This window comes from Mastigoproctus giganteus, chromosome 10, assembly GCF_048544385.1.
Source record: "Mastigoproctus giganteus isolate SK-2022 chromosome 10, ASM4854438v1, whole genome shotgun sequence".
NCBI lineage: Eukaryota > Metazoa > Arthropoda > Arachnida > Uropygi > Thelyphonidae > Mastigoproctus > Mastigoproctus giganteus.
The window spans coordinates 2046665-2066189 of record NC_143584.1 but is presented as its reverse complement, the minus strand read 5'-3'; the positions used below and the strand labels follow the sequence as shown (position 1 = coordinate 2066189).

At 36.9% G+C, this 19525-nt stretch overlaps 1 protein-coding gene across 1 annotated transcript in view; it reads left to right on the top strand.

Annotated features, from left to right (window-relative positions):
- The first annotated feature begins 1372 nt into the window (after window positions 1–1372).
- The window catches only part of Bug22 (cilia- and flagella-associated protein 20), a 38914-nt gene continuing 20761 nt past the window's right edge, over window positions 1373–19525 (top strand). The window contains exons 1-2 of the mRNA XM_090382571.1: window positions 1373–1593; window positions 18876–18955. Of these exons, the coding sequence (XP_090238697.1) occupies window positions 1510–1593; window positions 18876–18955 (164 nt within the window). The 5' untranslated portion in view covers window positions 1373–1509. The remainder of the gene's footprint in view (window positions 1594–18875; window positions 18956–19525) is intronic.

Genomic DNA, 19525 nt, shown 5'->3' with positions numbered 1-19525 from the left:
CTATGGAGTTGGCATTCCTGATAAAGTTCTAAACAAACATGTTTTACCCACGTATACGCGGCATGCCAAGGTGGGTAACTCATATCTGCCATGTATTTACATTTTGTTACAGAAAAGAACTTGGATAGTTCTTATAATAGAATGTTTGAAATCGTGAAGCTGTTGGTTCCAAATCTGGTGCCTCAAAAGATTTTGGTGGTTTGAGAAGGCTTGCATGAATGCAGTGAGATTGCCTTCCACATGCTGAGGTCAAAGGGTGCTATCTTTGATGAGCTTGTCGCCATATTTCTAGTGGAAGATAGCTATAATGAGGTAGTCACATACTTCTTTTCCACATACATTGAGGGTGCAGCAGGTAGAGATCCCCAGTTTCCAATAAGAATATGGAATCATCGTGATACAGCCCTTGAACGGTCGCATAAAGGTACAAACTGCTATGAGGGATTTTACAATGCACTTAGTTCCATGTTCCACTGCAGTCATTCCAGCGTGCGGTTTTTATTTGATGGACTGAAGAAGGGATCTGGCTTGTCACAGACTGACACTGGCTAATGGACAGGGAGGTCGTCTAGAGGTGAAAAAGAGAAGATATGATGCACTGCATGAATTGGTTGCTTCTTTTGTGCAGGAATATGAGCAGGTAGAAGACAAACTGAAATACTTGCAGAGATTGATTGGTTGGTTGTTGTTGGATTTTTTAAATAATAAACTTCTTTATTGCTGCTAAGTACGGTACATGTACTAGTAACAATAATTCTCATCACGGCGACATGGCCAGGAGTTTTTTGGTGCAAAGGCTACTTTGGCCACATTGCGCCTACAGAGATTGGCTAACAGTAATGAAATATTCTATTCAAATCCTTGACAAATAAAGAAGTCACTGAAATATGTGACTTCTTTATTCTTCTGAATTAGTTGTTTGTTGATAAAAAACCGAAAAGTGTTGACTTTTTCACTTTGTAAGACAGAGAAAAAGTAATTTACTTTTATAAATAAAATAAAAAGCTCTCGTTGCAATAAAACCAGAGCATTTTATTTCCTGTAATTTTTCTTACAAACATTTACATCCAAATATTCTACTTTATATTAAAATCAAAAGTTATATTAAAATACATCGGTATAGAAGTATAAATAAAATCAACATTTTGTTGCATTTTGAAATATGAAATAATTAGTTTTTTGCAAACTAAAAATAATGTGAGCAATTTTTCGTGTGGTTATTTTTCATGTGAACATTTATGACAGTGGGGTTTTTTATGTGCGGAATTTTCGTGTGAGCTTTTTTCATTTGCGCATTTATCTGGTCACCATTTGCCATATCCGTTTAGCCAGGACTGAAACTGTGGTGGCGCTAGTGATGTCATAGCAGATGGACGCATGGTGAAAATAACAGTAACGCCCCTGGCTGTCAAATTCCGTAAAGGAGAAAATTTTTGTTTTTCGACAGAATAAAAAGCTCTCGTTGAAACATAGATTTTTATTAGGAAAGGAAAAGTAGACGTTTTGGAAATGTTTAAGAACACTTTTCAAAGTGGTTTCTTGTCTATATTATATAGCGTTGGAAGTAAGCCACTACAGATTTGGGATAAAAAGGTATACTTTGGTTGTTCACTTCATTACAATTTGTCCTTCATTTTTGGGCTGTTGCCAGTTTGTTTAAGTCTGTATTTTTCAAGTTATGTTCTGTAATCAGCAGATTTATGGTAAATATGCACAAAGAAAAGAAAAGAGTAGGTAGTTTTGCATAAATAAAAATTGTAGTCACTTTGTTTATCCCTTTAATGTATTGTGTTGCTGCTAGTTCATTTAATGTTAATAACAGAAGTTGTATTCAGAAATGTGAATAGCGAGAGTTATTCATTTTTTCGATTATCATAAAACCACAATTTTAACCCATCGGTTTCATAGTTATGCCTGCCAAAGGCTAATGAGTTCTCATCCCTTTTGAAAACCAGATTTCCAGTTTTTAAATTCTTCAAAATATTTGTCAAATTGGAACGGCCTTGTTTTTATATTTTTAATTATATAATCATGAACTTCTCGGTACTTGCTGAATTTTACACACTTTATTTGCCTTTTCCTTATTGTACAGATAAGTATTAGTAATGCCAAGTGGACTTTTTCTGCATGAATAAAAAAATAAAATAAAAACAAAACAGAATATTCATACATTATCATTTGAACAAGATAACCAACCCATTCCTATTTTAACTTGCCCAGACTCACTGCTCCTACCACTTTGAGATTTTTTTTTTTTTGACCTGACCTTCCTTCTTACTTCTTGAGCTTTGCCTTTGAGTCTTTTGTAATTAATAAGAATATTTATGCTGAGAAATTTGAAGAATTGGTTCCAATCTTTAATCATATTCAGTTTGGGAAATAAAGCAGGCCACATGCCTGCTTTATTCCCACACATGTCAAACATTAACCCAGTGGTTAATGTTTGATGACATCTTTAATGGGTGAGACCGAACAATTTGATCACAAAGTGTGACGTGTTGAGTAGTTATTCCAGCTTGTAAAATTTGAGTAGTTATTCCAGCTTGTACTACACTAAGTGGTCAAACTGCATTCACAATTTACGGATAACAGGAACGTGATCACTGTTGTGCAGATTACCAGCCACTGAATATTCGGTAGTCAGAGAAACTGAGGACTAAAGCAGAGGAAGTTCCTGCAAGTAAATAGGTATGAGTGTCTTTGTTTAGAAGAATAAATTGGTAGTTATGAAGTTAAGATTCTGTTAGCTTACCTCGGGCATCCATATAAGGGGATCCCATAACAGATGCTGACCATTTAGCTATCCTACAAAGCACATGATCAAGTTAAGTTAATATAAGCAAATCTAACCTCATTGCATCACACTGCCAATGCAGTCAGCAGATCTGAAAATGGTATTCCAAAAGACTATCTGCTTTGTGGAAAAGTTGTTTTACCAGAACCAAAGCAACTCCATGGCTGTGCTTGGTTACCAGAGTTTAAGAGAATTATTTTATTTATTTTTTTGTACAGCCCATTTTCCAAAAATGTGCTGTGAAAATTCTAAGAAAAATGAGAAAATTCTAAGAAATAGGCAATTTATCTGTAGCTCACAGCACAGGACATCCCCTAGTCATGGTGGTTGTTGTTGAATAAATTACTGTTGCAATTAACATCCATAAATTTTTTTCAATTCATTAGCATTATCAGAGGCATGTGATGCAAGAAAGTAAGTTTATACTTACTTTCTGTCTAAAAGTTTGTCCAACTTTTCCTTGAATTTCAGCTATCAATTTCCACAACACCAGATGGAACTTTGTTCTAGCAATCAACCACCACTGGATAAAAGCAAATTTCTGCACATCTATTCTACACTGTCTTTCTTCAATTTGAATTTATGCTTCTCTCAGGTGCATAATCTGAGCAAGAGGAAGAATTCCATCAGCATTGAGCCTGCTCAAACCATTTAAGGCCTTATACACCTGAATCAGATCACCTCACAGGTACCTAGTCTCCAGATGCTGCAATTTGCAGAACTGAAGCCTTTCTAGGTAAGAGCATCCTTTTGTTCTCTTCACCAGTCTGGTTGCCCTTCTCTGCACCCATTTCAGCAGATCTACATTCATCCTAAAGTGAGGCCTCCAGACCTGTATACAATACTCAAGATGTGGCCTAACCATTGCCTTATACAAAGGAATTATCACCTGCTTATCCTTGCTAGAAAATTTTCTATATATCATTTGACAAAACCTCATGAGCTGTCCTGGCAACATGTCTGCACTGCTCGCAGAATTTCATGTCTGATTGCACAATTATCCCCAGGTTTTTTTCATTATCTACTAACCTGAGTTGTACAACCACACAGTTGATAAGTTACTCTGAGATTACTACTATCCAAATGCAGTATCTTGCATTTGTCAATGTTAAACTGCAACTGCCATTTCTCAACCTATTGATGCAATTTTCTGATATCTTGTTGCAGTTGCTCACCCAGATGACTATCATTAACCAACCTGCCAAATTTTGTATCATCTGCAAATTTAGACATTAAGCCTGATCATCAATATCATTGATCAGTATTGAAAACAACAATGGTCCCCAGCACTGAACCCTGGGGAACTCCACGAAGAGCAGTGCTCATTGGTGACCAGTCTGTCTTCCACCTAACCAACCCTTTATCCATTGCAGTAACTTGCCCTTAATGCCACATTGCTCCAGTTTGTACACCAGTCTTTTATGTGCAGCAATGTCAAAAGCCTTCCTGAAATCCAAGTATATGATATCAGAATTATTTTTTGCATCCAGTTCCTTTGTCACCACATCATAGTATCCAATAAAATTGATCAGATAAGATTTCCCTTAACAAACCCATGCTGTGTCTGAGTTATTACTGCAGTCTTGTCTAGATGATCCTGCAATGTTTCTTTAGCCAGCTACTCCATTATTTTCCCTGGAATAGATGTTAAGCTGACAGATCTGTAATTACCCATGTCGCCTTTTGACCCTGCTTTATGAATTGTGGATACATTCGCATATCTCCAGTCCATAGGGACCTCCCCTGAATCCAAGGATATGTGGTAGCAAGATTTTAAGCTAGCAAAGAAAAGAGATTCCAGATTACTAAGTCTCTGACAGGAAATATGAGAAAGGACATATGCATAAGTACGACCTTTGAAGTGAAAGGAATCATACAGGAATAATTCCGACAACTGAGATAAGCTGTGGTTGAACCAACATAATCAGGATTCAGTCAGAATTAGTATGTGGGGCTTGGCAGACTGCAATGGAAAATGGACATCATTGAGATTGGAACTGAGGCCATGGTATATTTGTGAAATGAATGAGGTGTGGGAGTTAACATATGTTAGGTAATACTGTTTACATAATAATATTCACTTGATAACAACAATTCAAGTGGTTTGGTTAGTGTTATTCATATTTAATTAATTCATTGAGCAATCATTATTGCATCCTTCTCCTAAAACATTATTTAATGGTCTGTTAATTTAAAATGCAGCATACCATTTACGTAAATTTTGATATAAATTGGATGTTGCACTAATGACATTGAGTAGATCTGCGGAATTATTTAACAAGTACAGGTCAATGTTCAAAAAAAAGTCGAGAGTTAAATTTGAAAGTGTGTGTAATTTTGCTCAGACATGATAGGAGAGAGTATATGATGACAGCCTTGTCAGTCAATTTGTCCCTGGAGAGATTGTGCAAGGCTCATTGGGTAGAATTTTTCTCAGAGTGGTAGATGCTTGTTAACAGGAGAAACTGCTTCTACAGGGATGGGATGCACTTAAATAGAAATGGTGCAAGAATATTTTCTGATGTTTTTAAGGCACTGTTAGGTGGGCGGGAGTGATACTGAAAGTGATTCTTGCACTGCTTCTATTGGAATAAGCAGCAGTGGAAAGCTTGGTGCCTAGGGATTTCAAGGACTGCTGGGAGTCATCATTGAATAAATAAATACATGGGCTGTGTTAGGGTAAGAGTTAGAATAGGTGAATGTGTACTTGCACGTAAACCAGTGCTAGGAGTATAGTAAATAAATTTGATGAATTTGAATTGCTGGTGAAGACATCAAAGGTGAATGATGTTGGGATATCAGAGACGTGGTATCACACAGATATAAGGAATGCAGAATTTGAATTTGGGGGAGTATAATGTGGGTAGGATAGGAGGGGTTATGCTGTTAGTTAAGAAACAAAATCTAAGGCTAAAATCTAATCAAACAGAGGGAATAATACCATTGATCTGATTATCAGCAGTGATTATTCATGCATTAAGAATCTACAGATAAAGGAACCACTAGGTGGCAGTGATCACAGTGTAGTGATATGGGATATAATAAAGATATAATTACCATCAGGGGTAAAGGGAAGGGTTTTTGCCTTCGTAAAGGTAACTATGGTGGTCTCAGGCAGTTTTTAAATTTCTATACAGTGGGACCAACTGATGATATTACCAACAGAAAATTCAAAATGGGAAGCATTCAAGGAAATAATCTTGGAAGCTACTAGGCTTGGCCTAAATGAATGTTAGATGAAATGACTCGTGGAAGAGAAGAAAAATGCATGGGATGCATATAAATTATCAGGTGACACAGAAGCCTGTGGTAGATATAAGCTAGTCTGTAATCAAGTTAAAGGTGGTTAAGCAAGCAAAAGCAGATTAAGAAAAATCTTTGGCAAAGGATGCAAAGAAAAACAGCACAGACTTCTTTACTTATATAAACTCTAAAAGGAAGGGGATGAATCAGATTGGTCCACTTGATATCGATGTTTTGATGATCCTACTCAGATAGCTGACAAACTGAACGATTACTTTGCATCTACATTTACACATGAGGAATTCTGTAGGGAAGTGGAGGACAGAAGCTTACTAAACTCTAACAGGGAGCTAAATGATTTTATAATAACTGAGAGCAAAGTGGAGGAGAAATTGTTGAATTGAAACATAAGAAAGGCACCTGGGGTGGATGGGATCTATGCAGTTATGTTAATGGAGGCAGCAGAGGAATTAAGCAAACTCTTAGCCATAATATGAGAGAATCCTTGGATTCAGAGGTGGTCCCCAGGGAATGGAGATGTGCAAACGTATCCCCAATTCACAAAGGGAGATCAAATGGTGACACAAGTAATTACAGACTTGTTAGTTTAACCTGTTCTGAAGTTAAACTTGTTAGCTTAACTTCAGAAAATAATGAAATCACTGGTTAAAGAAGCATTGTAGAATCATCTAGACAACACTGCATTTATAGTTCAGACACAGCATTGGTGTGTTAAGGGGAAACATTTCCTGACAGGTTTGATTAGATACTATGATGTGGTCACAAAGGAACTAGATGCAAAAAATAATTTTGATATCATATACTTTGATTTCAGGAAAGCTTTTGATACAAATATTTTGTTGCACACGGGACACTGCTGTACAAATTGGAGCAGTATGGCATCAAGGGAAGTTGTTGCTGCTGTGGCTAAAGGGATCGTTGAGTGGGAGAAAAAAAAAAGGTAAAGTGCAGCCATTATCAACCCACTGCAGGATGGAAGCCTCCTCAACAATTCATGCTGAGGGAAATGGACCATAATCTGCCACGCTGGTCCAGTGCATGTTGGCAGATCGACCGTATTCAGCAGTCAGGGGCTTGAACCCTGGTCTACTCAAAGAGCGTGTGCTACTGCACTCCCGCTCCTGACCACTAGGCTACGGAGGCAGCTGAGTGGGAGAAGACAGAGTGGTAATGAATGGACATTGCTCTTTGTGGACTAATGTTATTAGTGGATTCCCTTAGGGTTTGGTGTCAGGCCGATTGTTGTTTTCTGTATTTATCAATGATATTGATGGAAGGTACATCAAGCTAAATACAGTAAACCCTCGCTATTTGCGGTCGCTGATTTAAACCTAAAAATATGTGAATTTTAAAGCGCCGTGAACATTTTCCGCCATGAAAAAAACATGGGTGTGGCTAAAATCATTTTGCCCAGTCCACAGAGTAGTACAGTCAGTCGTCGTATAACACGTGTTTACACTACACGAATTCAATCTTACACGATTTATAAATAGGGGAACGATATATTATATAACACGAACTGAATTCGCATATGCACGATTCGCCTTTGTGTTTACAAGAAATGGCAGTTGAACACGGAATCACCCCAACTGAACGCAACACGATAGGAATGAAGAGAAGATTCTGAAAATGTATTTATTTTTTTATAGCAGTGAAGGGGAAACACATTTCACCATAATAACTTAAAAACCAACACAATTCCAGCTATCGGTATTATCGCAAATGCAATTAGATAGAGTTCACTACCAGTTTATAACAGATTCCACTAGCAGGAACGCAACTGGAAATTGTTTTTATTGTTTTTTGGTAGTAACCCCCAGAAATGTAAAATGTGAGCTAGTGAGGTATTAATAGAGTTGTCTCTGCCTTTATGGTGTTGTTTATTCAGTTGCTACACGCTCACAGCTTTATGTGTATCAAGTGTGCCTCCTCATTTTGTAATTGTACTTTATTCTCTAAAAATGAGTAAAAATAACTTAAAAGGTGTAAAAAGGAAGTGTCCTGCGCTCAATGGATGGGGGCTGACAAAATCACGAGCGCGGATGTTTCAAGCTAATCCTTGTTCAGTATGTGTAATGCGCTTGTCATAGAAGGTTTCATCTCTTGCTTTTAATTGATACGTTTACAAAAGTGAAAAATCTACCATTTTGCAGTGTGTTGATGTAAACAGACTTTTTCGGGCGTGTTAAAGTTAAAAGAAAGTGACTTTATTTTGGACAAGTTCTTTTCTAATCCTACAAAAATATGGCCGCGAATAAAAAGGGAATTGTGAAAAGATCAAAGAAGGTGATGACATTAGCGAGTAAAACTGAATTGTTAGATAAAATTTGTAATGGTGAAAGTGTCTCCTCAGTGGCAAAACATTATAAAATCAATGAGTCAACGGTATGATCAATCAAGAAATCAGAAGAAAAAATCCGCCGTAGTGTCTGTGAAAACACGCTAATTGCATCAAAAATTTGCTCTGTAACTCATGACGTGAAATTAGAAAAAATGGAAAAGGCTTTAAATCTGTGGATAGAAAACCGAACTCAAAATAAAATTCCGTTAAGTTCATTCATCATTCGTGAAAAGGCAAAACACCTTTATCAACCTTTTAGTGAAACTGGTGATAGCACTGGCGGGATAAGTTTTTTAGCCAGCAAGTGCTGGTTTGAAAGATTTAAAAATCGATATGGCCTTCATAATGTGAAACTGGTAGGCGAGTCTGCATCAGCGGATTTCGTGGCTGCAGAAAGTTTCCCGACTGAACTAAAAAAATTAATTACAGACAAAGGATATGTTCCCGAACAGGTGTTCAATGCAGACGAAACTGGGTTGTTTTGGAAGAGAATGCCAGCCAGAACATACTTAACACAAAATGAAAAATCTGCTCCTGGATTCAAAGCTTCCAAAGATAGGCTTACTCTTTTGTTTTTTGCAAACGCTAGTGGACACATGATCAAACCGATGCTCGTGTATAAATCACAGAATCCACGTGCTTTGAAGGAAAAGAATAAAGGTCATCTTCCAGTTTATTCGAAATCCAATAAAAAAGCCTGGGTAACAACTACGCTTTTTAGAGAGTGGTTTAATGATAGCTTTGTGCAAGAGGTGGAAAGTTACTTAGCTTCAAAATCTTTGCCTTTCAAAGTTCTTCTTATTGATAACGTGCCAGGACATTCAAGCAGTCTAGAATTTGACCACCCAAACATTGAAATTGTGTTTTTGCCACCCAACACCACATAACTTTTACAACCGCTAGACCAAGGTGTGATTTCTGCGTTTAAGTCCTACTATGTTAGGAGAACTTTTACTGGCTTAATTGAAAAAATGGAAAGGGAGTCAGACTTAACTGTAAGCCAAAGTTGGAAAAATTATAACATTGCAGATTGCCTGATCAACATCAAGACATCAGTTGATGAGATAAGTGCATCTACAATTAACGCGTGTTGGCGAAAATTGTGGCCAGAAGTGGTTGTTGCTAAAACAATCCCTAATGTCAATAAACTGGTTGCCTATATTGTAGAAATCGCACAGGGAATAGAAGACGGGGGCTTTGAAAACATCGATGCAACAGACATTCAGGAACTTATTGAGACTCATGCAGATGAAATTACAATAGCAGAGTTGGATGAATTAGTAACAAGGTCAAATGAAAACCAAAATGATCCCGAGGAGGAAGATCTCAACGTTGTTAGACCAGAGTTAAATAGTAAGTCATTAAAGGAAATCTTTAGCCTCTCTATACAACTTTCAGAAAAGGTGGTGGAAACGGATCCTAATTTGGAAAGAAGCATCAAGTTTAAACGAGACCTAGAACAATTACTCTTGCCTTACGGGGAAATTCAAAAGGAGCTCAATAAAAAAAATGAAGAAACAAACTTCGATTATGAGTTATTTTTCGCCCAGCAACCCATGTTCTTGATATGTTTTTGAAAGGTTTCTTTTTGAAAGGAATAAATATGTACAGTATTACATTTAATAAATTGTTTCTTATTTTCATTTCGATGCCTTATGCTTGTATTTTTCTATGTACCCTCTACATTTGTCTATGTACATAGTCATATTATGTAGGTAAATACACATAATACGTACAGACAAAATTTTAGACTAATTTTTGTTATATATTTCATACTTTGGAACGGAACCCTTTTATTACCATGGGCGCCATAACTCAGTATTTGCGGAATTTCTCAGGAACGTAACCCCCGCGCATAGCGGGGTTTACTGTATACAAGTTTTCAGATGATACGAAGGTTAGCTAGTTTGTTAATGACAGTATGCTGCTGCAACAGTACGTAGAAAAGTTGGGCAGATATACTGGAAGGCATCCACTAAAGTTTAACATTGACAAATGCAAATACTGCATATGGGTAACAGTAACCCCAGAGTAATGTACAAACTGTGCAGTACTACACTCAGGATACTGGAAAACCCTGAGAGACGTGGGGGGTGTAATTGTGCAATCAGATATGAAGTTTTCTGAGCAGTGCAGACAGGCTGCCAGAGCAGCTCATGGGATCTTTAAAAAAAATTGCACAATCATTCCCTCTAAATGTTTGTCCAGTTCCTCCTTAAATTTATTTAACCTATCAACTTCCACAATGACAGATGGAAGTTTGTTCCAGCAATTAACCACCCGCTGGCTAAAGGCAAATTTCAGCACATCTATTCTATAGCTGTCTTTCCTCAATTTGAATTTATGCCCCCTTATGTTTGTAATCTGAACAAGTGGAAGAATCCCATCAGAATTCAACGTGCTCCACCCATTCAAGACCATGTACACCTCAATCAGATCACCTCGCAGGTGCCGACCGGGCTAGCTGGGTGGGTAAAGTGCCTGCCTGGCAACCCAAAGGTCGTGGGTTCGATTCCCGCCTCGGGCTTGGATCAAAGTACTGCAGAAACCTTGGGAGATGCATTATGGCCACAGAAGCCTATGTGCCAACAACTACAAAAAAAAAAAAAAAAAAAAATGAAAACCTCGCAGGTGCCTAGTCTCCAGCCGCTGCAATTTGCAGAACTTAAGCCTCTCTTGGTAAGAGGATCCCTTCACCAATCTTGTTGCCCTTCTCTGTACATGATCATGCCTAGTCTCCAGCTGCTGCAATTTGCAGAACTTAAGCCTCTCTTGGTAAGAGGATCCCTTCACCAATCTTGTTGCCCTTCTCTGTACATGATCAAGCAAATCTACATCCTTCCTAAAATGAGGCCTCCAGACCTGTAATGGGATAATCACCTCCAGATATTAGTATTAGTAATGGCCGCATGGTGCAAGAAAGCCTATGGCTTATGCTGCACCAGCCAAAAAAAAAAAAAAAAAAAAACCCCTAGAATAAAAAAACAATGATAATAAAAATAAAATAAATAATAATAATTAATAAAAAAAGGAAATTAATCCTATCATCCTATGTGCTTCCCTGACCCGAAGGTACTATCCAGATGACCTTTGAATTTCCCCAAACTGTCAGCCTCTACCACCCATGTAGGCAACTTATTCCAGTAATTTATAACTCGCTGGCTAAAATAAAACTTCCTGCAGTCCAATCTAAACATTTCCCCCCATAACTTGAATTTATGTCCCCTAGTTCTAGCATCATTTATAATCTTGAAAATTTTATCCTCATTCATTTTACTGATGCCTCTCAGAGCCTTAAACACCTCAATCAATTCTCCTCTAAGGTGTCTAGTTTCCAAACTCTGCAACCCACATATTCGAAGTCTTTCTTCATAAGGACGCCCTTTTGCCGATCTCACCAGGCGAGTTACCCGTCTTTGTGCGCTTTCGAGAAGCTCGATGTCTTTCTTTAGGTGCAGTCTCCATACTTGAACACAGTATTCCAAGTGTGGCCTAACAAAAGCCTTATATAATGGGATTATCACGTCCCTATCTCTACTTGCAAAAGTTCGATAGATCATCGATAGGACACCATGGGCCTTCCTTGCAACCTGTTTACAATGCTCAGAAAATTTCATGTCTGACTGTATCGTAACACCCAAGTCCCTTTCCTCCAGTACTGAGTTTAGTTGAACTCCACCAAGTGAATAAGTTATTTTGGGATTACTGTTTCCCAGGTGTAATACCTTACACTTTGTTGGATTAAAGCATAGCTGCCATTTTTCTGACCAATCGTGAAGTCTATCTAGGTCTCTCTGAAGAAGCTCAGCTTGACAGTGATCATTAACTACTCTACCAATTTTAACATCATATGCAAATTTAGACATCACGCCCTCTATCCCTTCATCGATGTCGTTTATGAAAATTATAAACAACAGTGGTCCTAATACTGATCCTTGGGGAACACCACTTCTTACATCAACCCAATTTGACGAATAGCCATTTACCACAACCCTCTGCCTCCTGCCCTGAAGCATTCTGCTATCCATCTAAGGATTTTCCCAGTGATTCCAACCTGTTCCAGCTTATAAAGGAACTGCTTATGTGGGACTGAGTCAAAAGCTTTGCTGAAATCTAAATAAACAATGTCGAAATTATTCCCTAAATCCAGCTTGTGAGTGACCCTTTCAAAATAGCAAACCAGATTTGTTAAACATGATTTTCCCTTTACAAAACCATACTTGTAAAGGGAAAGTAAGAAAGAAAGAAAGGGAAAGAGTATCCTTGAGAATTTCAATTCTATCCAAATGATCCTGAATTCCACCCTTGATCATTGCCTCCATGATTTTCTCTACCACTGAAGTCAGACTGACAGTCGATAATTTCCCATTTCACTCTTAGAGCCACCCTTATGTATGGGAGATACATTGACACTTTTCCAATCCACGGGAATCTCCCCAGAGTCTAGTGATGCTCACATAATTAGCCTCAATGGTTCAATGCACTCACTTGCCGCCTCCCTTAAGATTATAGGGTATATTCCATCAACTCCAGGAGCCTTACTGGCCTGTAGGCTTGAAAGTTTTTTCATTAAATAATCTTGCAAAATTTAAATATCATTAATTACATATTTTTCAACTTTGCTCCCACAATTTCCCATTGCCACAAAGGGTTTTTCACCTTCACCACAAAGGGATGATCACCTTCACCATATGAAGGTGATCATCCCATTGTATTAGGCAGTGGGCAGACCACACATTGAGTACTGCATACAGGCCTGGAGACCTTGTTTTAGGAAGGATGCAGAGCTACTGGAACGAGTACAGAGAATTTCAACAAGATTGGTGATAGGAACCCTGGGTGACTCCACTAATAACATTAGTCCAATAACAGCAGTGTCCATTGATTACCACTCTGGCTTCCCCTACTCAACCATCCTTTTATCCATTGTAGCAACTTGCCCTTAATGCCATACTGCTCCAATTTGTACAGTAGTCTTCCATGTGCAACAGTATTAAAAGCTTTCCTGAAAATTGTACAGTAGTCTTCCATGTGCAAAAGTATCAAAAGCTTTCCTGAAATCCAAGTAGATGATATCAAAATTATTTTTTGCATCCACATCATAGTATCCAATCAGATTGGTCAGACAAGATGTCCCCTTAACAAACCCATGCTGTGTCTGAATTATTACTGCAGTCTTTTGTCTAGATCAAGGGTTCCCAACCTTTTTTTTGCTTGTGGACCCCCTGAGTCCCAATTTTACGTATGTGGACCCCCATATACGCATATGCAATATTCCTAAATGAAATATTTATTTGTAGGTTAGTAAAAGCTAATAATTAAACAATTCCAATATAATATAAAAAATGTAAATTACAAATTTTGAAAATTTTAATTGATAAAACTGAAACATTTTTACTTGTAATGACAAAATTAGTAAAAAAAAAAAATACTATTTCAAACAACATATATAAATTTATTCCTAAGGCTATTTAAATAGGATCCCATTAAATAGGCCCTACTAATGAGATCCTTGTGGCTGATGTTTTGATATTAGCATTTTAATATCTGGCTCCAATTTTATGAGAGTCAGACGAAGATCACCTCTTTTTACTATATCAAGTCGATTACGATTTTTTGTTAACAACTGTGTTACATGACTAAAGCCAGATTCCACAAGATAAGATGATGGGAAAACAATCACATACATTTTAGCTTTCTCCCATAAAAGCGGATATTTACATGCAGTGTCACTATTCTTCCATACATCATGCTTTCCTTTTTTGAATAGACTTCGGACTGTCTCATCAGACCGCAATTCAACAAGTTCCTCTTGTAAATCAATTTCGACATCAGCAACATTTACCTCAAATGTCCTTGAACCGAACTTGCATGTCTTCATAAATTTTTTTTTTAAATGATCAACATACACAACACAATCATCATCTTTTAAATCACTGCTAACTGAAGCAAGGTTTGAAAACTGGTCAAATGCACGGCGTGAGATATTAAGACTGTACAATTTGAGCATTCCTAGGAATGCATTAATGGCTTCTTTGCTAGATATTAAATCACAATTATGTCCTTGCTGCAGCTTATTAAGAGAATTCAGTTTTTCAAACACATCTGAGAGGTAAAATATGTCTGTTTTCATGGCAACCAACTGTTTTCCAATCTCCTTTTCGTTTAGAAATGATACAATACTGCCCCAAAGGGCGACGAAGACAATTGCCTTTAGACAACCATCGCACCTTTGTATGCAGTACAAGACAGTCAAATCCTTCATTTTCATCACAAAATTTGCGAAAGAGATGGTCTTGAAGAGCATTAACCTTAATGAGGTTGACAGCTTTTATTACAAGAGTTAAGGCTTCATGAAGATGTCCACTCAATCTCTTCGTCACCAGATGTTGGAGGTGAATCACGCAATGTATGCAAAATACTTTTGGCAATGCATTTTTTAAATGAGTGATAAACCCTCTGTACCTACCGACCATGAAAGGAGCGCCATCAGTAGCACAAGCCATTAAATTTTTGAGTGGAATATTTTTTTCTCTAAAATAAGACTGGACTTCCTTAAATATTGTTTCAACTTTAGTATCTGTTTTGAGGAATCTTGCAGAAAGCATTTTCTCTCTGAGTTGATTATCATCCATACATCTTACATATGTCAATAAAAGTGCTTCATTGCCCATCAAAGTTGATTCATTGAGTTGCATTGCAAACTGTTTCACTCGTAATTGAGCAATAAGTTGATTTTCTGCATATTCAGACATTTCATCAATGTGTCTGGATATTGTGTTATTGCTCAAAGGAAGGTTATTGTTAATTTCACGTGCATTTTTGTTTAACATTGTTGAAATTACAACTGATATCGAAGGCAAGATGACAGTTTCACCAGTGCTATGTGGCTTTCCAGATTTTGCTATTATTTTGCTGATTTCATATGATGCTAATAAATCGCTATCTTTATTGCTTGCTTGTTTACTTAAAATCTGATCCAATTTGTTTCTTCCTTGAAAATTGTCTCTTAGTTTTCGGAAATACTCCACTGATTTATTTTTCTTTTCGCTGTGCCTTGTCTCCAAATGGTGACGAAGCTTACTTGGCTTCATGCTATCATTAGACAGCACAGTCATACATATAAGACACATTGGTTTTGTGATATTCTCTGGTGATTGAATAAAACCATACCACAGATATTCAGTCAAATATTGTCTTGTTTTCTTCTTTGCATGAGCCATGGATAATCTGAAAACAATAATAATATTATTAACCTCAAATATTTAATGTTGGAAATGCTTGTAGGTACTAATGGAAATATAGTTCACTAGAACAATAACATTCAATAACACAAACAATAGATTTCACCACGACGATGCCGATTACTCACTATAGAATGAAATGACTGACTCTTTTTAGATTAGTCGGTGCTTAAATAATGTTTTCTTCTTCGAGAATTTTCTATGGAAAGAAATTTTTTTTTGCGTCAACTAAAGAAGGTTCCAGAAATACGAGCATCTAACTGCGAATTTCTGGACTTTTCTATGACATTAGTTTATTTTATTATTATTATTTTTATTTAACAAATTATTTTATTTATAATATTTTATCATGAACCCCTTAGCTCATATTATGGACCCCCAAAATACAATTTTTTTTTTTCTTGTGGACTCCCTAAAAGCTTCTTTGGACCCCTGGGATCCATGTGGACCCCATTTGGGAAACGCTGGTCTAGATGATCCTGCTAGTGACAAAACCAGTGACTCCATTATTTTCCCTGGAACTGAAGTTAAAGTAACAGGTCTGTAATTACTCATGTCACCCTTTGATCCCCATTTGTGAATTGGGGATACATTTGCATATCTCTAGACTGTGGGAACTGCCATATGTCGTAGGATGCTCTCATAATTATGGCAACAGGTTTGCTTACTTTCTTTGCAGCCTCCATTAATATGATTGAGGTGTATAAGGCTTTGAATAGTTTGAGCAAGCTCAATGCTGATGGGATTCTTCCCCTTGCTCAGGTTACACACTTGAAGGGGCATAAATTCAAATTGAGGAAAGACAGTTGCAGAGTGGATGTGCAGAAATTTGTCTTTAGCCAGCAGATAGTTGATTGCTGGAACAAACTTCTGTGATTGTGGAAGTTGATAGCTTAAATAAATTCAAGAACGAGCTGGACAAACTTTTGGACTGAATGAATAGGTGAAATGGGAATTTTTTTTTTTGGTTGATGCTGCAGAAGTCTCTGCTAATGCTAATATTTCAGCAAATGTTTTTTATTCTTCAACATTTGCTGAGTGTAAATGGAATGCATGGGCAAAGAATAAAATTAACAATTAACCGTCCTTGTAAGAATTGAATAGTTCCCCTCTTTCATGGATTGTTAGCTAAAAATACCAAGAAATGATAAGGACAGACGTGAAAATTACTAAGCGATTTTACCAGGTGATGTCCTTTTTTCATTATTTTTTAAATGATTCTTTTTCTGTGCATTCCATTTAAACTCAGCAGATGCTGGAGATGTAAGTTACAAATAAAGAAGCTTTGCTAAATAATTTAATTTAATAGTTAACATGCTATCTGCATGAAATTGAACAGATTCAGTATTAAAGATGTTTAGTTAAAAAAAGAAAAAAAAAAACATGCATCACCAAACCATCAGAACAACTTTGTGTGTAGAAAGGCAGAGTATTAATTTGTTTTACACTTCAAATATAAATTCTTCATTGTGTGAACTGCAGTCAAAATTTAGTATGCAAGGTAATTATAATTAAAGTATACCCATTCAGAGATGTCCAGAGTGCTGTGACTGAATGGTCAGTCAATCTTAGTTAATCATGACTCATTAATCAGTAATTGTGTCCTGTTCATCAGTCTTCTCTAATTTCTGGCTGAACATTTAAAAGATCTTGGTTTACTGTGATATGATCCATACTTGCACTGGACTGAAAAATAGCATCACTTACCCTGTGGTGACCAGCCATCAAAAGTATTCTTTATCAATTTGCACATTTAACAGGTTTTGTTAATGACATTCTATTGCAACACATTTTTTCAATCCTCTCAAGACAACCTCATTTCTGCTCCTGGTGAGGAATGATGATGATGATGATCATTATCATTTACACGTAAGCGTTTTCTGAGCTACTGCTCATCAATGTGAAAATACATAAAATTTAAAATTTACATTTATTTTGCTCAGACCACTTAGCCCTCACCATAAACTGAAAATTCAGCTGTAGTGGGGTGGTTATTACCCCATACCATGGGGAGGTGGGTCTTCTACTATCTAGACTTAACATTGACGAAACATAGCCATGCATTTGCCATTCTAAAACAGAATTTAAACTCAAATACTATTACTATATACGAATACTGGGTGGATTATTTTCACTTAAAAGCCTATATACACATAAAAACTGTATACGCTATAATTATTTATAAATCTATTTACAACATTGTATATGCTATACATCATCTATTTGCATTTCTAATTTTAGAAGTTTCAGTTACGAAACATATAAATATCTCATAATCCCTTGCCTCAAAAAGCCTCGACAATTCATCTTCAACCATAATTCCTACTTGGCTAAACATTTCAGCTCTGTGCCTCTCATAACAAGGGCAGTCCACCTATGTATGAAGCGAGGTTTCTGGCTCCCTGCAACTTAATAAGAGTCTTGTTCTATTTGTAATTTATATAATTGCTTTTTCAAACTGTGCCCAATAAGGACCATATAGTGAAGCAATTATATAATTGGCCAATTCATATTCTGCCTCATTGTCAGTGCATTTGGAACCAGGAGATGCTCTGACATGAGCATCTCCTGATGTCTGAGATGGAGATGTTCAGACGTTGGGCGAATGACTCCCGATGTTTGAACAATCCGTATCTCTGCCAAATTTGATACAGCTCATTCCTTATTCTGATCACTCTTGCTATATGCCCTTCCTATCTCCAGGCAAGATTTTATCTCTGATTGTCTCACAGAAAATCTTTGTGGGACAATTTCCTTTTGTTCTTTATTTCAGACAATACTGTCTCCAAATCTATCGGTACTTCACCTGACAGAATCTGCAGAGCATTGCTTGACACAGTTCGGTATGCTCTTGTCACACCAAAGAAGCTGCCCTTTTAGCTGCAGAAAGATGCTGTCTAACATGCATGTGCTGACAACATGTTTTTTCATTCCTCTCAAGACAACCTTATTTCTGCTCCTGGTGGGAATATCAGAACTAATCTTTTTCTGTCATTCTCTTCTGCATTTGAACTATACCTTCATCAAATTTCATTTAACTGTAATCATTAGACATCACTCCAGGCAGCTCTGAATGTGGGTACTTTATAATAATCCCGTATTTATAACTTATGAGAAGAAATTAAAAGAATAAACTTTGTCTCATATTTTGTTTAGCCATATTTTGTCATGTAATAACATTTTGAGCATTAAGCATTTTTCATTATTGTTTAATGAATGAAGTGCTTCTTAGGTAAGGAATGGACATATCAAAAGGATCACCGATAATGATATCCAGTCACTTGTCTTAGAAATTGTTGGAAATAATGTAAGGTAAGGTTATCACATTTTTATTTATTTATATATATATATATATATATATATTGTAATTTTGATTTTTTTTTTTACATGATTATAATGGTAATTATCCACAAGGGTGAGGTTGTTTCACTTCAGAATGGTTTTGAAGTTCCTTGTGCCCCTAAATGGAACACACCTACTTGTGTGACACATATTAGATGCTGTATTTGTTTTGATTATAAAATTCAATTTTTAGCTTTTGCTGCATTGAAAACTTCCTTTTCTGACCATTTAATTTTTTCTAGGTCTTGTTGCAGTACTACACCTTGATTCTCTGTCATTAACCACCAGGGCTGGTGCTAGTTTTTGTGGTGCCTAATTCGTATCATATCTTAACACGCATATATATGCAGTAGTGCATCTAGCAGCACCAATTTTAGGTGGCACCTGTGGCAAGTGCCTCACTTGTGCACCCTTAGTTCCGTCCAGGGCCTGTTAACCACCCTGTCAACCCTGGTATCTTCTGCAAACTTAGACAGTAAGCTTGATATGTTTTAATAAATATTGAAAACAGTAAGGGTCCCAGCACTGAACCCAAAGGGA